Source organism: Tympanuchus pallidicinctus, unplaced genomic scaffold (genome assembly GCF_026119805.1).
Source record: "Tympanuchus pallidicinctus isolate F22 unplaced genomic scaffold, pur_lepc_1.0 scaffold11, whole genome shotgun sequence".
Taxonomy (NCBI): domain Eukaryota; kingdom Metazoa; phylum Chordata; class Aves; order Galliformes; family Phasianidae; genus Tympanuchus; species Tympanuchus pallidicinctus.
Window position 1 is genome coordinate 5,274,831 of NW_026294627.1, and position 21,177 is coordinate 5,296,007.

Consider the following 21,177-nt stretch of genomic DNA (forward strand, 5'->3'; position numbering starts at 1 on the left):
ATCCCTGCCCCCCCTTAAGCTTGGGCTGTCAGTGTGCTGCTGGAAAAAGCCAGCTCTGCTACCTGCACAACCCTGGTTTAATTTTCAGAGTGGCCTGGAGGCACCAGGACATCTTCCCCAAGTACCTCCATGTTTGATCCCAGCTTGCAGATCAGTGCTTGCTGCCGTGCTTAGGCTGAGCAAGTGCAAGCAGAAGACGATCTTTGGCTCGCCTGGCCACTGGGCACGAGAGGTGTTTTGTGGGAATAACCAAACCGCTACTTCCTTGGAAGAAATGAGATCTCTGTGCAAGTTGTTACATCATGTGGCTTAGCAAATTTCCCTCCAGGCGCTGCCCAACTTGAGGTAATCAGCTCTGCTTGAGAGAACATGGAGAATAAGCATGTTTAATGCAATTATGAAGGCTTTCTAAAGCTCCAGACCTGGTCTAGAATATGTAAATTTGGCCGCCTAGCATGACTGAATGCAAACTTTGCTTTGCATGCCTGACAATTGTTTTAATGCTCTCCAATTTTTCGGAGGTAATAAAGTTTCCCACTAAGCCATCTCTGAGCTCTCAAAGCTGTTTAATTGAATGAATTCAGCCTTACAGAAGACAAGCCAGGGCTTTCAGCTTCTTTCTCTGAGCCACCGGATATTTAGCCACTCTGCATACAATGCCACCCCGCCTCATTAGCAAGCCCCTTTAGGGCTGCTATGAAATACTGCTGCAGTAATGCCGAAGCAGCTCCCAACCTGAGGACAGTTCAGATGCTGGGTGACGCTGGCCAGATTAGGAATGGCCCCGAGCTGGGCAGATAGTGATGTCCTATTTTCCAGGCTCCAGTGCAATTTCAAACGGTCTCAAAGCTGCCCAGCGGAGAATGCAGGGGATGTGTATGTTGTTCTTTACATTTCCCCATCATTGAGGGAGCTCAGAGCAGGCTGCAAAGCTTGACAGGGCTTGACGGACCCGAGGGTAGCTAATCCGTGTCGGCTGTACTCGAGCTAAGCGGTTTAAATCCACCTCTTATGTTGCCATTCTTATGTGGAGAGATATACGTTTCCCATAGCTTGTCCTCTGAAACGGGGATCGATCCTCTCCATGCAGAGATTTTGGCTGCAGCCAAACCAGGTTGGAAATGCACCCTTGGGAACAATCTGAGTGTTCCAATTCTGTGCTGAAACTTGCTGTGAGCAAGCTGCTGCAGTGAGGTGCTGCGTGAGACACTGAGAAAATCAGCACTTTGGTTTTGTGGAGAATGCTGAGCCTTTTTTTTGTCACATGAAATATGTGCTTTCCTCTTTTCTCACTCCAATACTTGTTAGTTCTGCATTCAACCAGTGCTGAAAACCACAGTGGGTGAATTTGGCTGGACTTTCCTTTTTCCCACTAAGCACAGTCTGAGGAAGGAGCCTGCTGCCCTTTTCTTCCACACTTTTGCTTTCTGGCTTTTCCATTCTGCTGCGTTTCTAATGAATCGGTGCAGATGAAGGAAATCCATTTCAGTCAAAACCAGATATGCCTCTTTATTCATATGTGGACATACAAACCCATACAGACCCTTTCCCTCACCCCCAGCCGCCCTCCCCTGTCACAGCTCCATGCCGTTCCCTCGGGCCCTGTCGCTGTCACACAGAGCAGAGCTCAGCGCTGCCCTCCGCTCCCTGTGAGGAGCTGCAGCCGCCATCAGGCCTCCCCTCAGCCTGCTCTGCTCTGGGCTGAGCACACCAGCAGCTCCTCACACTCCTCGCCCTCAGACCCTTCCCCATCTTTGTAGCCTTCCTGTGCAGGGACCGCACCGCTTTGGTCCAGGTTGACGTGCACACGTGCTCCGAGGCAGCCAGCCGGTGCGGCGCCTCGATTTTTGGGGCGCAGCGTCGCGGAGGCCCGCGCACCTGCCTCTCCGGGCCACGACCCACCCGCCCCCAGCGCCGTCCCCGCCAGCCCGGCCCCTCGCTGTCGGCTGGAGGCGGGGATGCCCGCGCCCGGCCCCGCGCTGGTCCCTCCTCCTCTCCCGCCCGCCGCTTTTTCCCCACCGCCGCCGCCTCCGCCGCCCCGGTCCCGGTGCAGCCCTGCGGAGCTCGGCGCCGCGGCGCCCCGCCGCCGGCCATGGCCGTGCCCGCCGCGCTGCTCAGCCCGCACCACCTCCTCTCCTTCTGCTTCCCCGCCGGCGGCCTGCTGGGCTATGCCGACCTGGAGAAGGGCTACGAGGGAGGAGGAGGAGGCGGCGGCGAGGCGGGGGACTTTAAGGAAGCCACCCGGGACCTGCTGAGCTTTATCGACTCTGCCTCCAGCAACATCAAGCTGGCGCTGGACAAGCCGGTGAAATCCAAGCGGAAGGTGAACCACAGGAAATACCTGCAGAAGCAGATCAAGCGCTGCACCGGTATCATCGCCCCGCCGCCCGCCGCCCCGCCGCCCCCCGCCTGCCCCAAACCGCCGCCGCCGCCGCGCCGGGAGGGTTCGCAGGCGGGCAGCAGCCTGCAGAGCCGCAGCCTGGCCGCCCTCTTCGGCTCCCTGCAGCCTGGCCGGGGCTCGGCGGGCTCGGACGGCGGAGGAGCGGCGGGAGGCGGCCCGCGGAAGGTGCCGCTGCGGGACCGCAACCTGCCGCCCTCCTTCTTCACCGAGCCGGGCGCCAAGGAGACGGAGAAGGGAGGCGGGCCAGAGGCGGCCGAGTTCTTCGAGCTGCTGGGCCCCGACTACGGCGCGCTGCTGCCCGAGCACGCGGCCCCGCCGCAGGACGCCTTCCCCGCCGCCCGCCCGCCCGCCGAGCTGGGGCTGGAGCACGGGCTGTACGAGGCCGCGCCGCTGCCCGCCGCTCCGCACCCGCTGCTGGGCGGGCTGCCGTACCCCGAGCCGCCCTGGAGCCCGCCTGGGCCCTGCAGCCCCGCCAAGAAGGCGCCGGCCGAGGCGCTGCGCCCGCTGTATCCGGAGCCGGCCGTCGGCGGCGACGCCTTCGGGCCCTTCTTCCCCGAGTGCCCCCTGCCCGCCCCGCAGATGCCCTACGAGTACGGCGGCGGCTTCCACCGGGCGGCCTACACCGGGCTGTAGGGCGGGGCCGGCCGCGGGGGACGAAGGAAGGGCGAGGGAGCGGCGCGGGGCCGCGGCCGGGACCCGCGGGGCGGCGAGGAGAGCTGGGCTCGCCCGCCTCGGGCAGGGGCGGGGCTGGCGGACCCCCAGAAGCGGCCCCGGCTCCCGCTGGAAGGGCACCGGCGTCGGGGGCGTCTTCGTGCTCCTCCTTCGGCCGCGTCGCTCCCGTACAACCGGCCCGTCCGATTCCTTCAGGTGTTTTTCTAGCGAGCGTTAGCGTGCGGTAGGGCTGCGTGCCAGTAGGCGGACGGGACGCGACGGACGCGTCCGAAGTGACATCGCGACCGCTTGTAAACGAGTTCGGTTAGGAAGTAAAACTCGAGTCGACCTCCGTGCCGTGCTGGGCGCCATCCCCAGCCTTGCGGGCGGCCCCGCTGGATTTGCAGCCGAGGACACAAAGCGGAGCGAGAAGGAAGCAAAAGCGAACCGACACAAACGCCGCTGCCGCAATGTGGGGTGGGCTGAAATCTGACGGTGTCTCGCAGGATCGCGCGAGCAGAATTTAAGTGACAGCGTCGGTTGTGGACAGAAGCGTACCACGGCTGTGCCATCCCTGCAGACGGCTGGATGTCTTTCAGGAATGTGTCAAAGCTCGGAAAGAAACGCGGCTCGCTCTCATTGTGTACAGGAGATTATTTGATAATCGTTTAAGTTATGTAAAAGAGTCTATGATAGGTCCTGTAAAAATAAAGCTACGCAGTAGATCTAAGAGCCGTGCTTCTTAGTGCTGTCGAAATGCAGCGTTGCAGTGTTTTTTTCACCGATTCCCCGTCTCTGTAAGGGTTTCTTGGCAGCAGTTAAGACGGGCGGTGCTTATTGTCTTTCCTAAATCTTTTGAAACGCTGTATTTTATCCACAGCGCCCCGTGCTTGTTTTGCCTTCATTTGTACCGGCTGTTGCTTTAACTTGCTTGAAAGAAGGGAATGCTAATATGCTAGAAAGCCCGGGGTTGGAAATGGTTACAGTTATGAAAACAGATCAGAATGCTCTGAGGTCTCCCATTGAGATGCGGGTCTTAAAAGGCAGTCTTGCAGCTTGGCTCCCCGCCAGCCCCGAGCCCTGTTTGTTTTTGAAACGGGATTCACATACGGATAAGCCTGAGGTTTCCCTTTGGCGCTGATAAGTCCTCGTGTTGCCTTCTCACTTTTAAAAGTTAGGTGAAGAGTAAAGCCTTTTTTCTTCTCGTTCATCCAGCTGGATTTAAGCCTTAGGAGACTTAGGGTCAGGATCCAGCAGTAAATCGTGAGATGATTTGTTTCTGAAATTGCCTTAATCTTACTTTTAAACAGCAAGAACTGTAAGGTAGATGTAACTTAAACCGCCTCTTTCCACCTTATGTTTGCCAAGGTGTTGTGCAACTCTATGGAGATGAACCACGATGGATGAACGCATTGCTCCTGTGTCCAATTGCTGGGCCGAGCTGCACTCTGTAAAAGAAATATGCTTCTCAAGTTAATTTAAGCTTCACAGTGTGTGTGTGTGCACAGCAGTGGGCTGCTGGTCCAACCAAGGTGGCTGCAAATGAGATTAATCCTGCGTGGCCACTGCTTTGGGTGCTGGGCAGCATCCTGCCCTGTGAGCTCCGTGTTGCTGCCCTCGCTTTGGCACAGCTGCCTTGGGAGGTTGTGTGAGTCTGCATGTAGTCCAAGCACGGCTTATGGGTAACAGCGCTTTGGCCACACAAGGGCAGCTGTGGGGTGGTTTTTGTTGGAGAGGTTTTGTTGTTGTTCAGTCACTGCTTCAAGCATGTGAATTTGTAGCATGGGTGGGTGCTGCTGGGAGCGTGTGAGCTCGATGGTTGCACTAACAGACCTCAGTGCCCAGCTCTATCACCTGAGCTGGGCGATGTGTGTTTATCAGGGATCTCATCCTGAAGACCTTGTGACGTCCTTGTCTGTCGGCTGCCTTGCAGATTTCAGTGGAATATTGCTCGAAAAAATATCTAATGGAGGTCTTCAGGAGCAGCCTCAGGGATCTGCTGCGTGGAGGCTGCAAACCTGAATGCTTCAGTTCCCCACAGGCCTCACTCACCCTTTTATTTTAAGTAGCAAACAGATGGAGCTGTAGGTGTCCCTGCTCACTGCAGAGGAGTTGGACTAGATGGCTTTTGGGGGTCTCTTCCAGCTCAAATGATTCTATGACTCTATGAAGGAGAGATTTGACCTGAAGGTGCTTCTTGCTTTCAGGTGCTCTGCTGATAGTCCAGAGACCTGGGGTGCCCTGAAGGAGAGCATCATCCTTCTTGGGTCAGATCTTGTCTCAAAGCAGTGGGAGAAGGCTGTCAGTGGGCTGGGTCAGCTTAGAATCACGCAGAGGGGTTCCTCTTTGTGGACTTGTCAGAAGTTGCAGCTCCAGGAGTCATAACAGTTCTTAAATGGGGATTTTCAGATTATCAGACCTTATGCTGGGAAAAAAAAAAAAGTCAGTGTCCTTTGAAGCACTGCTGCATTTCTGCCAGAGGATGCACTGAGGAGTGCCTGCGATGGAGTTGGGCTGCTCCCAGCAGTTTGCCTGCAGCTGAGGCCAAACAGAGGCTCTCTGCCAGCCCTGGGAAGCATTGCCCTCTGCTCTGTGCACCGCACATCCCAGCCCCTTGTTCACTTTTTAGTGAGGAAGCTTACCTGTCTTCGATGGTGTTTTATTGATAAATGACAAAGGGTTCACAGTGAATAGCTACTGCTGCAGCTCAGTATTTTGTTACTTAAACAGCTTGCTTGTTCAAAGCACCTTCAAGAAAACAGAAGGATTCTCTTATTGTTTGCATGGGCTCGCTAAGTTTGAATGACCTGAGTTTAGGATTGCTCTAATACATTACGATCCTTGATAACAAGTCCTAGAATCATTAAGGTTGGAACAAACCACTGAGATCAGCTAATCCAACCAACAGCCCATCCCCGCCATGCCACTGACCACATCCCTCAGTGCCACATCTCCACAGTTCTTGAACACCTCCATGGATGGTGACTCCACCACCCCTCTGGGCACCCTGTGCCAATGCCTCACCACTCTGTCTGAGAAGAAATGTTACCAATAACCGACTTGAACCTCCCCTGGCACAACTCAAGGCCACTCCCTCTTGTCCTGTCACTGTTAGCTGAGAGCAGAGGCCAACACCCAACCTCCTTTCAGGGCACGTAGAGAACTATCACTTCTGCCCTGAACCTCTTCTTCTCCAGCCTGAAAAGTCCCAGTTCCCTCAGCTGCTCCCTATAAGACTCGTGCTCCAGACCCCTCACAGCTTTGCTGCTCTTCTCTGGACATTCTCATCTTTGATGAGTTGATGTAGTTGTCAAACAAGGTTAGTAAAGAACATAAGTTTATTGTAAAGTCTGCTTGCTTTCTGTCTTTGTCAATAAACTGCATTTGTCAGTGGTGCAAAAACTGAAGGTCATTCTGCAATTATTGGCAGCAAGAGAGAAAAAGTAGCTCTGTATTGATGTGCAAGCAACAAAGGTGGATACAGGAATTGTTAATGCCTACAAGTCTGATTTTCTGAAGTAGGGGCTGAGAATGTCACTGCACTGGAGGGCAGGATTCCAACTTTGTACCAACGGGCTCTGGTGCTCCTGTTAGTGCATGTTTCATGTGCCAGGGTGTCTCTTGTTGGTTGTTTAAGACTGCTTTAGTCTTAGCTAATTGTTATTCAGTCTGTGGGCTCGGCTGAACAAATTCTGGCACATGCTGCTGCGGCAGATGAAGAGGTGACTGTCCCCATTTGCTGTGCTGCCTCTTGCCATAGGTGCCGTCCCTTAGCAGTGTGCACTGAGGGGAACTGCACCTCTGTGGGCTCCTGCCTGTGGTCGTTGCCCACATCCATCTTCACAGAGATGTTTGAAGTGAGCTGGAGGTCATTTGACTCAGCGCTGCCAGCCAAAGCTCAGCTAAGAATATTAGTTTGTGTGCTGGACTGAGTTACAAGATGACAAGAAGAGAATACTTAACAATTAGCTTTAGCTAGGGAATACTGCTGGGTTGTTGTTGTTGTTGTTGTTTTTTTGAGTAGAAGAGAAGCATAATTTTGCTCACCTTTATAAAAGTTACAGGACCATTTATTAAGCCACACATGTGCCTGCACAGCAGCTAAATTAATCTTTGATTTGATGTTGCCAAGACATTTTTCAAATGTAAAGAATCCTTTCTGAAGCGGTCTGGAATGAAGGATGGCAGCACAGAAGCCGGTGGCCCAGGTTGTGTTGTCTTCCACATTTCCTTAACTGTGATCTTAATATGCTGTTACGAGGTAAAGAACGAGTTTGTATGAACTGATCCTCTTGATCCCTGCAATATTGATATGTAGTGGACATGGCCCTTTCTGCAAGCAGACGTCCAGACCTGATGGTGAAGAACTTGAGCCTGTGCTGGACGCGTTCTGGTCTGTAATGTAGCTGAGATAATGCTTCAGGTTGGCCTTGAGTCCTGGAACCTCCCTTGGTATGGCATCCATTGGAACAACTCCTTCCCCTCCCATGTCTGTTATATGTTCAACTTATAAGTGATCTGGATGTTCTTTTCTTGAAACATAATCATAGAATATCTCATGGATCATTGAGTCCAACTGCTGGCTGCACACAGGACCATTCCAATCCCAGACCCAATGTCTGACAGCACTGTCACAACGCTTCCTGAGCTCCAGCAGCTCAGGGCCGTGCCCACAGCCCTGGGCAGGCTGTTCCATGCCCACCACCCTCTGGTGCAGACCCTTTCCCTCACCCCCAGCTGCCCTCCCCTGTCACAGCTCCATGCTGTTCCCTCTGGTTATACAAACAGCCTGGATGACTGAGTTGAGCAGGGCAAATCTTGTTTGAATATTACCAGTCAGTGTTGGAAGAGTGTGGTCAAATCTCCTCCCTTCTTTCAGATCCAGTTCCCTGTCATTGGTTCATCAGCTAAATTCGTTAGCTCTGGAGTAAACACGTCTTTTGTTCTCAATATACAAAAAGCAAAGATAGGCAAAATTTGGTGTCAATTATGAATAAAAGTGAAATTCCATCCTCCTGCCACCATTTCTCATCAGCAGGTAACTAACACGGAATCTTTTTTAGCATAGTAACGCTTCACAGTTCAACTAGGCTTTAAGGATTAGCCATAATTGCTTCTGTGCACTCAAATAATTGAATATAAATCAATTACCACCATTTTAGGTATTTTAACAGCCAAGCCTGCTCTACAAAGAAAAACCTTTCTTTCCTGTCTAATAGCCAGACCTTCAGCTTCTTTGTTTATCCTCCTATCTGGGACAAGTGATTCAAAGTCAGTCATTAATTAGTGATTTTATCAAGATTTTCCTCTCAGGACTGAAAGGTCAGCACACCCTTGAAGTGCTAGCAAAGCAAATGTCTCTGATTCACACATGAAGTGTGAGGAAGAAGCCTCATAAAATGACTTTACGAACAGAGGTTTAATTTGGGGCGACAGTTTAGGAACATGCCAAGCACCAACGTGATGGTTAGGTAGCTTGAATTTCATCTTAAAAGACTTCAATCCACATTTCTTTAAAGGTTAGATGAGCCCCACGGGCACAGAGCCAGCTGACAAACACCAGGCACAAGGTCTGAAGTAAAAGGAGCACCGAAGGAGCACGGCTCTGAGCTTGATGCCATTTATTTGTGCTGCGTTGCTCAGGGACCCTTTGCTCGGCTGGGTGGTGGGCTGGCTCCTGGGTGCTGGGGAGCAGCTGCTGCTGGCTGCCAGCTGCGTGCTGGCTCGGCTGATGGATGGCCACTGTACTGGAAGAAAGAGTATGTCATCTTGTGGGGCAAACTACTTGACTAATCCAGGCCAGTGGATGCAGTGTTGTTAAGCAGGAGTGAGGGAACAAAGGGAACGAAAGGGTTTTTCCTTGCAGTGGTCCTTTGGATGGCAATCAATTGCTAGGCTTAGCATCACGTTAGGATGCTGCAGCAATCCTTGAAATAGATATCAACACTGCCTCATTCCTGTATTTGTGCCGTTTTTATCACTGGTTTCAAGTCAGAGCATTATTTTTCAAAGAAAGAGAAAAGGAAGAACTGAGGGATAGAGGATTTGTTCTGTTGCTGTTAGAAAAAAGGGGAACAGAGAAATCCAAAGTGATCTGCTACAGATATCCTTGCTTTAGATTAGAGCACAGAGCACAAACAGCCAGCAGCTTCAAGTCCCATGGTATTCAGCTTGTGTTTTTCTCTGACTGATCGGATCTGCTGTACCATTTAATGCATCCCATGGAGCAGCCAAACAGCAAGTTCAGATTTTGAAGGAGCTTCACTCTACAGGAGTTTGTACTTATCCAGGAAGAAGCACTCAATGCCACCGCTTAAATCTGAGACAATGTGATGTACTGCTCCCAGTACGTCTCAACGAGAAAAACACTGCTGTTAGAAGTCCTCTACAGCCCTCAAGTGGTTCCCTGTGAGCCCTGCACACCCAACGATCCACTGCAAATGGTCAAACCAGAGCTATTCATTTTTCTCTTTTGCAGTACTCATTTGGCCCCATTTTCCACCTGTGACCGTGCCACCATATACGAAAACTGGTTTGTAGCAAACATACACAAATACTGCAGCTTCTGTGGTACCTGCTTCATAAAAGAGGCCGTGTCATACAGAGATGCAAAGACGAGAGGGGATTCTATAGCAACACCCCCCTATTTCTAAGAAGATGCTTAATGACTGAGCCAGGTGTGCCCTCGTGCACAGTGGATGGACTACAGAGGACAGGCACAGGGAAGGTTCAGAGCTGCTGTCAGGAAAGCTTTTCTGCCCTTAGGACAGGCCAGCACTGTGACTGGGTGGCTACAGAGAGCACGGGGTCTCCGTCCTTGGAGGTTTTGAAGAGCTGATGGACACAACCTGAGCTCTGCCCTGGTCTCAGAACTGATGTTGCTCTGAGCCCTGTTCTTCTCAGAGCAGAAGAGGTGGCTCTACTGCAGCTGCAGAGAACCACAAAGCATCCGTGGCTGCCTGCTGTGGGCTTCTGCAGCATTTCAGACCTGCCTGTGCGCTGGCTGGAGAGGCGGGAGAGCAGTGGGAATGTATGGCAATGGCAACTGATGGGACACATGTCAGGACCTGTGATGGTGTCCCCCCCAACTCCCCCACCTTATGCCCCCAACTCCCTGCTGTGGCCTGGCCTTGCACACAGGGCCATGCACTGAGACACAGCAACAGTACTGATAACGCTCTCACAAACACAGATTAGCAGCCACAAATCTGCCTCATGCTACGGGGCTGAAAGAACTCAGCAGACACCTGTTTCAACAGCTAGGAGCCAACTGAGCATGCACCTAAAAAACACGTATGACTATGAGTCAGTTACCTTACCCCATAAACAATGAGCAGCACAGGAGGCCCCTGAGCTGGCAGTGAGTTGCATGATAGCATTCCCCCATGAGCAGGGATGCCTCTTGAGGTTTTGCACCTGTGGATACTTAAACCTTAATGCCATGATGCCTTGCTGATACAGATCCTCAATAAGTGACTAATTCACCGAGATCACATCTTAGACTGATGGTAAACTTTGTCATCTTAGATTGATTGTGCACATGCAATCCCTTAGGCATACACCTGCTGTCACAGCAGGTCCAGAATCACAGAATCACAGAATCACAGAACCGTAGGGGTTGGAAGGGACCTCCAGGGATCATCGACTCCAGAGGGCTGGAGAACCTCTCCTATGAGAAAAGATTGAGGGAACTGGGCTTTTTCAGCCTGGAGAGGGGAAGACCAGGTTGGATGGGCCCTGGCCAACCTGATCTGATGGGTGGCAACCAGCCCAAAGCATGGGGATGGAGCTTTAAGTTTCCTCCCAAACCAAACCATTCCTATGGTTCTTTGATTCTCTGACAGGATGGGGCCTGGCAGGGCACAGGGAAACAGTGCCTTCTGCCAGCAGGAGACAAAATTGGGTCTATTGCCTATGCTGGTAGTTATGGACTTCTGCTGGACAGAGAAGGGTTTTCTTTTCCATGATCACCCCTCTGCTCGTGGCTCCGGCAGTTGGGCAAGTGGCCTCTGGGGACAGATCTCTGGCCCCAAGGCTCAGACACTTGCTAAGAATGTGGGCAGCTGTAATGTCCAAGTGAGGTGGGATGGCAGGAGGCTCCTTGAGGGGATGGTTTAGGCCTGGAGTTTGGACAGAATCCTTACTGCCCCCTGGGCACCTGAGCCAGCAGATTGCTTCGGGCAGTGGTGGAAGAGACTTCAGAGACATCATTTTTTCACATTAGGCAGGGATTTACCAGGTGAAGGTGCTCACTGAGCAGCTTCTGCTGCTTCTAAGGATGGGTTAATGCTAAGGCCAGCAAGCTCTACCCGTGGGAAGTTTTCTGCCTGGACAGCCCAACCATGTAGTGCCTTTGCTGGCAAGAGAATCCCGTCCTGGCCATGCTCTCAGCCAGGGCTGCCCTCTCATAGAGGCCAAGGACCTCAGCCACATTCAGCCACATCCGGCAGAAAAATGCCTTCTCACAGAGTATTTCTGGCTGTGCCATCCTTCCCAAGGACAGAGGTTTGGTGCTGCAGCCCCTGGCTGCCTGGCAGGCACTTGGAGGAGCTGGAGGGGAGTCCCTCAGACTCTGGGTACACTGTGGAGAAGATGGGAGCAGCAGGGGTAGAGGAAGACAATGAGAGAACAAGGAACACAAGAGCTGGCTCCTGGCTGTGCCTGTACACACAGCTGTTGCTGTACCTATAGAATTGCCTTATCAACCTGCAACTTTTCTCACTGTTACCCATCTGATTCTCTCATCCACTCCACTGCAAGGGAATAGGTGAGCAGCTGTGTGGGTCATCTGCTGGGGTTGACTGACCACAGATGGTGACATCATTCCTGGCTGACCAAAGTTCTCGAAGATACAACAGTGCTCTGTGAGGTTCTTCTTTTTGGTAAGAAGTCATCGAGCATCTCTTGTTGAGAAAATGAGCCACGTGACCACTTTGTGCCTCTGACCTTCCCTGGAAGATTCTGCTTCCTCTTGTGCCTGCCGTTGTACAGCCTAAATGCAGTGTTTTCAAATCTGGAGAGGGAACACCAGTATTCGTGGTGTCTGTGGGGCTTTAAATGATGGCAAAAGCTGCAGTGCAGACTGGGATGGACTGGAAGCATAGCCTCTCTCTCTCACCAGGGTACTGACTTCCCAGCGTGGACTCTATTTTTGCCCCCTCTTGATATGCTCCCACAAAGAAAAAGCAGTGACAAATAATAAAAAAAAAAAGTACTTTGATTCAATTATTTTTATAATCCCACAAGCCTAATATTCATTTATATCAGCAGTGATGTGGACCATGGGAACCAATGGAAAAAATGAGGAAACAGTTCTCACAACCACTTATACATCTTGTGTCTGCATGGCTGCAGCAGGCCACGTGTAATCATCCATAACGAAGGAATCGTAATCAGGACTATAAACAAGCTGTTTCACAAAGGCTTCTTTGTCTGCTGGCTCAGGGTACCAAGAAGCAAGACCATGCTTGTAGGCCCAGTTAACAATCTGCAAAAAGACAAGCAGTGTGAGCTGATGAAATAACACTGACACATCACAAAGTTGAAACCAACTACAGTTCAGCCCTGGTTGCATCATCCAACTTTATTTTTTTCCCCCTTCAAAATCATATCCTGTTTTGCTTATTATTTTTTTGACCCACAAGCTGGCTGCACTTCATCCCTTGGGAATGCAAGCTGCTTGCAGCTCCTGTGTTGTGCAACTGAGGAAGGTGAGCAGCCCTTCAACCACCTCCACTTGTACTCTTAGGCTCCCAACTTACAATATGCATCCCTCAGTAACTCCTAGCAGGCCAATGTGATTCTCAGTGGGTGTCCCCTGAATGGGAGTTATAAATTTGATGTACACAGAGCACAAATCCCATCATTAGATAACAAGCCTAGATCTGAACAAATATTTAGGTGCTTAGGTCTCTATCAAATTCAAAAGGAGTTGCCAGAATCTTCTGGCAACTTGCTTCATGTTTGATGTCAATCCTAAACCTGATTTTTCAAGTGCTGAGAAGTCTCACAGCTCCAAGCAAAGAAAGAGATATTTGAGAACTGTGAGGCATCCAGAATCAAGAGGTACTTTTCAAATGTGGGCTTTAATGAAAGAAGAGATCAAAGGAGTAATTCTGTCTGGAAGAATTCCTGAGAAACATTGCTTTAGGCTACAGAATAAGATGGATTAAAGAAAACACAAAACAATAACAGTGCCAGGGCTGGTCCTGCCCTCTTTATCACAGTGAAAATAAATGAGCACTTACTTTGACAGCGATTTTGAAAGATACCTCTCTGATGCTGTTCAAGGGGGGATAGAGTCTTCCCTCTGCAAGATTCTGCTCTGTCACCTCAGCAGCAATAGACTAGAAACAAGAGGAAGGCAGGTTATAGAGATGGTCTCAAGCATGTGCCACTTTTGCTAGGATTATACAATACATGGTTGAAACCTAAGCAGCAAAGGAGCTGGGGCTGTAACATAACCTGCAGGAACATAACCTGCAAAACTATTCAAAATACATGTGTTATGCACTTCAGCATAGACTTAAAACTGGAGCCCGGGATGATGGAAATGCTGTGCCTGGGCAGGTAATGAACAGAATCACAGACTGATTGAGATCAGAAGAGGGGTCTGTGGAGGCCATCTGCTCCAACCCCTCCTCCAGCAGGGATACCCAGGGCACAATGCCCAGGACTGTGTCCCAGTGGCTTTTGGAGATCTTCAAGGAGAGACTCCCTGGGTAAAGCTCCTAAAAAGGGGAGCAGCTGTGGGGATGGCGTGTGGATAATGCAAGGAGGGGAACCTTATTGTCACTTGTAGATGCAAGATGCAAGGAAGCATGAACTTTTTTGAGACTCGGAACAGCTATGGCTTTTTTTCTGATGCTGTGCAATTTCCCCAAGCCGATTTCTCGAATTGCCCTCAAATAGGTGCATGTGTCCCTTGTAGTTTTTTTAAAAAGTGGTCATTAGCCCATTGGAAACCTGTGCTGTGATGAGGAAGATGTCATCAGAGATGTGCCGGACTCCACAGGCTATGACTCCCAGCGCCACTCCTGGGAAGACGTAGGCATTGTTTCCTTGGCCAGGGAAGAAGGTCTGGCCATTGGGCAGGGTAACCTTTGAGAATGGACTCCCACTGGCAAATATTCCCCGGCCCTGAACAAAGAGAGAGAAAGAGGCATGAAAATTCAGAAGGGCCATTTTATATTTCTGCTGCTCTCCATGGTGTGTACTCAAGAAAACTCCAGCGATCAGGCAGACAAATCTGTAGGAAAGCCATCCCTCACCATTGATACTTAGGAAGGTCTGGTCCCCAGAGCCACACATAAAGTCATGAATGAGGCCACTGAGCACTGAGCAGGTGTTTGCACTGCCCAACTTCTCTGCAGTTGCTGAGAAGGCGTCTTTTGTCCTATTGCTATCAACCATATATGGAGTAGAGGGATTTATGTATGGGGTGAAGATCTGGGGGCTGTGTAACTACCCCAGCCAGCAGCACTGAGACAAAGAAGCAGCAGGTGGCGGGGGGGCATAGGGGAGAATGAGACAAGGCCTTCTATCTCACCCCAAATCAATTCTTGTGACAGTTCTTCAGTGCTACTGAGCATGAGTTGGCTGACCGAGCTGTTACACAAACAGATATGGTGGCAAAGTGCAGGGGACAGTAGTCTGAGGGACAAGGGCATCTCAGACAGCTTTATAGGCTCACAATGTGTAGGCTCACAATTTAATTCAGGCTGATGGGGACACTAAGGATATCTATAGTCCAGACTCATGGCAGGGTCAGCTGTGAGGTTAGAACAGTGCTCAGGGCTTTATCCAGTCTGGACTTGAAAATCTGCAAGGACACAGACTTCGTGAGCTCTCTGCCCCCTGCTCCTCCTCACAGTGTGAATGTTTTTCTTTATGACCAGCCTGAATCTCTCTTTGATCTCCATATACCTACTGCCACTTGTCTTCCCACCATGCCCCCTATGGTCTCCTTGGTACAGCCATATCAGCAGCATGCCTGGAGCACCCATCCTGTGCTGTGACCTGGTACCTCAGTGAGGCGATAGCACTGCTCTGCTGTGCACTCTGCTTTACTCGTGGGGTTGCTCAGGGCGAACACGATGGGCCTCTCGTTGAAAGCTGCCATGTCCTTCAAAATCTTCTCAGTGAAAGCTCCTGCAATGGCTGCGACACCTAAAACAACAGCAGCAGAGTGAGCTGGTGCTTTCTGACATCAGAGCATTGGACCGATCCCTCCTGAATGCCTCTTATACTTAATGAACCTAGAGATGCAGGTGCAAATGTTTCTTTGTTATGTTCTGAAGAAATCAAAAACCTGTCTCAAACTGAAGCCCCTTTGCTCCTCCAGGTAGGGAAGTGGGGGCAGTGCTTGGGCTCAGTGCTTTGCCTCACAAAGTCCTGCCTGAGCTGCCTGTTGTCCTTGTCCTGCCCTGCTTGCCTGGGCCCCAGATTCTGATGCAGTGGCACCTCCATTTGCAGCCCATCTGGGAGGGCTTTTACAGAGAGGAAGACTCCATCCCATGGCTGAAGGGAATGATGTGGAGAATTCAACTAGGGGCAAAAGAAACCCAATAACTCATTGCATTTTGACTCTGAGAACAAAAGGACACCCTGGAAGAAAGACAGGAACTCTCCTAAAAATTGAACCAACATGAAAAGGTTGTGTTAAGGGAACTCCACCTATAATTGCTGTCGGCTTCACTTTCTGCACAACCTCTTCTAGTGTGTTCACACTGGGATGGTCGTGGGCAAACATTTCTTTCTCGTGGTTCAGATGGCTCCTGCCCTGCAAGGGAAAAAAAGGAATCGAACTTCAGGGTGTTGGCAATAGGTAGAAAGATAATGGAGTAACTCACCAGTTCATTTCACCTTCCTGCCCTTCTTCTAAGCAGGGATGGGGGCAGGTGCCCCAAGGACATGGGTTAGTGGGCATGGTGATGATGGGTTGATGGTTGGACAAGATGATCTTAGTGGTCTTTTCCAACCTTAATGACTCTATGAAGAGCCAGGGAGGGCAGAGCAGGGCTGGTCCAGGCTGGATCACCAACCTCTTGTGATGTCCCATATAAGTGACATGCACAACTTCTAGCATTACTTGAGTTTGATGCCACTGAGACATCATCCTACAACTTCAGAGGTCTGTACCAAAGTGCTGCCTTTGAGACAGCCAGTGCTGCTCATGCTGTTACCATGAGATCCAGCTCTCTGAGCAGGAACAGATCTGCTGACCACAGCCTTTGTGCCAGAGCTGAGCAGGGTTCAAGGTGTCTGCCTGCTCTGGCCTCTCTTTAGCTTGCAGGAGGTGCTGAGGAAGTGGAGGATAGCTTTGGAGATGAATTTACCTTGACTATCAGTCCCTTGGAGTCCACCATCCATATTTTTTTGATGGCATCTGCTCGTGAAATTCCTTCCTTTTCCATGGCCATGAGGATGAGGTGAGCTATGCCCATTGCAGCCTGGAATACAGTAAATAATCATTTCATTGGGGTATCAGCATCTTATGGGAGAAGATTTTAAACAAAAGATGTGTTGGGTCATCCCCCAGCACCACTTAGAGCAGAGAGAATTTCTGCTCTGTGTACAGGGGCACATACTGCCCATGGGCTTGCAGGTGGGAAACTGCTGAACCAGGACCTGAACCAAGTGCACAGTCCAAGCTTTAGGTTTTTCTTCCTCCTCTCTCTTTGTGCAAAGCACCAGACAGGCACTCTGACTTATGCTCTGGAGGCAATGCAACTGACTGCATAAATTGAGGTCATGTTCTTACAGTTCTTTAAGTCTAACTCCTTTTGACTAAGTCATTCAAGAGGGTCTGGATTACCTTAAATACAAACCCTGAGGGCTCAAGCCAGCCTCATGGTGCCTCCTAAGGGATTTCCCTTGGGGTACTTAAAGTCCTATTGACACATGGGCAGCCTTGCAGCATCCATACCACTTGAATGCTGACAACTTCTGTGCAGCAGCAAATTCCACCTGTGGGCCCACTCCTGACCAGTGACAAAAATCGTGTTTCTCTGCTTTGTCTTTGGGAAGCCAAACCTTGTAGGGTGTTCCCTGGTTAACTTTATTTCTCACTTAATTTTAATTAGATGGTATTTAGGAGCAAACTCAAGAACATCCTTACCTCTCCAGCTCCCTGGAAGACAAACTTATGGTCAGAGAGCTTGTTCTTTGTGATCCTTAAAGCTGCAAAGAGGCCAGCAACTGCAACAGAAGCAGTGCCTGAAAAGAGAAAACTGTGAGGGTCATCTTGGCAAAGGGATTCCCCATCCTACTGATAGAACCATAGAATGTTTTGAGTTGGAAGGGACCTCAAGGTTCATCAAGCTCCAACATCAAGCAGGCAGGGCCACCAACCTCCACATTTAATACTAGTCCAGACTGCCCAGAGCCCCATCCAACCTGGCCCTGAACACCTCCAGGGATGATGCTGATAGCTGTTACAAACCTTGTGGAAGGAACTGTGCTCTTAAATCTCTGGGTGTTTGGCATTATTTTCTATCTGAGACTCAGTGTCTCTTTGACTCTGGGAAACCAGTATTCTCCTGCCCTGCAGATGTCTTCTGAGAATTAGTATTTCCAAGTAGCAGTGTTCATGTGTAGTGTTAATCTAATGTCTTATCCCAGGTGAAGGCACAACAAGAATTCAAGTAAGGCACAGGCTAGTGAGACTTCAGGCACTGCTGGTGCCTTTCAGGCTAAGAAACCTGCTTTCACCGGTCTTCCAGTGTTTCCTATTATCCTGGCCATTTAATCAGGTTTTTAATCAGCCAGCAGCTGGGAGCAAAAGGAGAGCAGCTCAGGAGCAAAGCATGACCGTGAGCAGTGAAACCAGCAGATGGTGCTGCTGCATCTGTTGAGATTCGAGAAAATGAGCTCTACCTGCTCCTTTTCTTTAGTGCCACAGCCACAGCTGAAGCAGAAATTTACTGGTACGTCATGGCAGTGGGTAAAGATTTTCTCTCTCATTATTTCCACGTAAACACAAAACCTATTGGGAGCACAGTTATTCTGGAGGAGCAGTAATTTCTATTGACATGAGTAATTTTGCATTAAGCTGCACAGAAAATCCAGAAGTTTTTGTCGGTGCCATCATCTCCCCAAAGTTTTGCTTTTATAGCTCAGTTCAGCGCTCCAAAAAGGAGTCACAGCTGCTACCTAACAGTGACTCTGCTTTAGCAGAGGTGGCAATGGCCACATCCTTGTAGCAAACGACGGCACCATGGTGTCACACACAGGCAGCCAGGTGCAGAACGGCAGCAGCGTCATCTCTTATTTGTGAGGGCACTGCAATCATCCGTGTGTCAGACATACAATGGACTAATCTCATGGTTTAATGTTACAGACTGTGGTTTCTTCAACCTCTTTCACTGAAACTTGCTTCAGCACTAAGGATGAGGTCCTTTTGTTAGCTCAGAAAACAGTTTATTTCCAGGCTTAGACCAGCTGGGTCCAATTAAAAAAAGGAGATGATGGGGAGGGAACCTGTCACAGAGTGCTCTGCTGCTTCAATATTAACGACTGCCAACTCAGACAACTGAAGGATGTACACGAGGAATTTCCTCTTGCCTTCCCTTCCTCATTAAGCCATATGTACAGTGACATATCCACCTGGTAAAATGCCATGCCATCTGAGTAGAAAGACTGCAGGAGAAAACAGTGAGCGGCCAAGGAATTAATAGGAACAACAGATAATGGCATAGTTCTTAGATTTTGCTTTTTTCTGGGTGTCTCTGCGTTAATTCTCCAGATTCTGGAGGGTCTGCCATCAGCAGAAATGCTCAGCTTCTGTCGTGCCACTGCTAGAGATGGGACTCCCTGAAGAAACAGGGCTGGACCCATGCTAAAGCAGACCTGAAGTCTGACGAAGTCTCAGAATCGTTTGGATTGGAAGGGACCCTTAAAGATCATATAATGCAACCCCCTGCAATGAACAGGGACACTGCAGCTCCATCAGGTGCTCAAAACCCCAGCCAGCCTGACCTTGGGGCACTCCAAGGACGGGGCACTCACCACCTCTTTGGGCAACTTGTGCCAGAGCTTCACTTAGTGCATCCCAGCACTGTCTGTGTCCCCACTGTTTTCAGAGACAAGATAACCCACTCTGGCAGACTGAACAGCAAAGAAGAGGGGAGAGATCAGAGTCCCACAGCTCTCAGCAATACCAAGCTTGAGATATCTATGAGGATGTGAACACACTTGTGCATGCTCATACACTATATTCCAGGCTGACTTTGAACAGAAATCCCCAAATCGCTGTGTGGGTGATCAGAGGAAAAAGTCCAAGAGTGGAACAATCAGAATGCAGCAATGTGTCAGGTCAAAGCGTGAGCAGCAACAGATGCCTGGAAAGCATTTAAAAGCAAGAAGCATAACTGGAGAAATATTTTGTTTCTTTTGGTTCTGACACAGGGAAAATTGTTTTCAACTTTGTGATTGCTGAGAAGGGACAAATGGTATTGGCAAAACCATTTAAACAGCAGGAAAATGTTGGTGGGACTTCCAGGAAAGATACTCTGTGTCAAAGAATCATCCAATGGCTTGGGTTGGAAGGGACCCTGAAGATCATGTAGTTCCAACTCCCTGCTGTAGGCAGGGACACTTCTCTAGACCAGGTTGCTCACAGCCCCATCCAGCCCGGCCTTGAGTGCTTCCAGGGAGGAGGCATTCACAACCTCACTGGGCAACCTGTTCCAGTGTCTCACCACCCTCACAGTAAAGTGTCCTTTTAAAGGTGCTCCATGCCGGGATTTGAGAAGCAAGGTGTACAGTGGACACTGCTTCAGCTGTATGTTTTGCAGAGCAGAGCCTGGCGGGAGAAGGTGCGCCTTTGCTTGCCCCCTGTGCATACACTGCAGAGAGACCAACAGCAGGGCTCTCCTCAGCTCTGCTCTTCCTAATCCTCCCTCTCTCTCCCCCCATTGTGCTTCCAGTCCTGCCACATCTTCCGAACTGCATCTCAGCCCCATTACTCAAGTAACAAAGTTACAGTACCTTGGCCTCAGCTCAATATTTGTCTTTGGTAATTACAATTTCTGAGTATGTAACAATAGAAGCATCTCTATGCAGGCGAGTGCACAGCTGGTTTGCATAAGGAGTTGGCTAATCGTAAGGTTGAATCATTAAGGTTGGAAAAGACCTCTAAGATCATGCAGACCAACCATCAGCCCATCCCCACCGTGTCCACCGACAGTGTTCCTCAGTGCCACATCTCCACATGTCTTAAACCTCTCCAGGAACTCCAGCACCTCCCTGGGCATCCTGTGCCAATGCCTTACCACTCTTACTGAGAAGAAATGTTTCCTAATATCCAAGCAATCACAGTGCTTCAATTCCAAAAAGACCACAAAGCGAGATGTGGAAAAAAAAAACAACCATCACTATAAGTTGTGGCAATAGAAAACCAAGTAGCCTTCAACACATCAGTCAATCTGTCTTTCAAAGAGATTGAATCCTGCTATTGCAGAAAACTGCTTCCTCAAGTAATTAGCAAGAGCCAGCTTGGCTGGTCTGTATGTGATGTGAGATAGAGAAGGGCACACAGAGGAAAATGCTCACAAAGCATCCTGTCTGTGTGAGGCTCAGTGGGTGATCTGCTCTATATCACAGGCCAGCAAGCAGCCCTCAGGAATCTCTCTGGGGACTCCAGACAAACAGGGCCAGCAAAGGAAAGAGCATCTGAAACTGTGGTGCATTCAGGAAAATGGCTTTCACAGTAGGAATTTATCTCTGACACTCAGGCATGCTGAAAATACTGTAAACATTAAAGAACCCCTCTCCTGAGGCTGATTTTCTGCTTGTTCTAATGTAAGGCAGAACTAGCCCCATAGATGTCAGTGGAGCTGCACTGGTGCAAACTGGAGGAAAGGATCTGCTCCGCAGCTCAGCAGAGATGGAAAAGGCAGAAGCACCTGGTGATGTTATCCTGCCTCCAGAGCAGGAGCAGCATACAGAAGTGGCACAGGTGCAATGGGAAAAGTGCTGCCAAGTGCTGATGCCAAGGCATCATGTGCTTGGGCTCTGGGCTGAACCCATGCATTTGGCAGAAGAAGCGATCGTAGAATCATAGAATCAGGATGGTTGGAAAAGACCACTAAGGTAATGGAATAGATGCTCTGCAGTCAACTAAT

The 21,177-nt window shown here is 50.0% G+C and overlaps 2 protein-coding genes and 1 long non-coding RNA gene across 3 annotated transcripts in view; 1 reads left to right on the forward strand and 2 right to left on the reverse strand.

Annotated features, from left to right (window-relative positions):
* LOC128074598 (uncharacterized) overlaps positions 1-21,177 on the reverse strand; it is a 482,510-nt gene that overhangs the window by 109,581 nt on the left and 351,752 nt on the right. The gene's annotated exons all lie outside the window — the stretch shown is intronic.
* FAM181B (family with sequence similarity 181 member B) lies at positions 2,028-3,784 on the forward strand. The gene has a single exon (XM_052670219.1). It carries the CDS (start codon positions 2,093-2,095, stop codon positions 3,032-3,034), a length of 942 nt encoding a protein of 313 aa, XP_052526179.1. The 5' UTR covers positions 2,028-2,092; the 3' UTR covers positions 3,035-3,784.
* Positions 12,268-21,177, reverse strand: part of ME3 (malic enzyme 3) — a 112,372-nt gene continuing 103,462 nt past the window's right edge. Inside the window, exons 8-14 of the mRNA XM_052669860.1 lie at positions 17,172-17,269; positions 16,390-16,503; positions 15,728-15,833; positions 15,078-15,220; positions 14,018-14,191; positions 13,300-13,398; positions 12,268-12,539 (exon numbers count right to left, since the gene is read on the reverse strand). Of these exons, the coding sequence (XP_052525820.1) occupies positions 12,378-12,539; positions 13,300-13,398; positions 14,018-14,191; positions 15,078-15,220; positions 15,728-15,833; positions 16,390-16,503; positions 17,172-17,269 (896 nt within the window). The 3' untranslated portion in view covers positions 12,268-12,377. The remainder of the gene's footprint in view (positions 12,540-13,299; positions 13,399-14,017; positions 14,192-15,077; positions 15,221-15,727; positions 15,834-16,389; positions 16,504-17,171; positions 17,270-21,177) is intronic.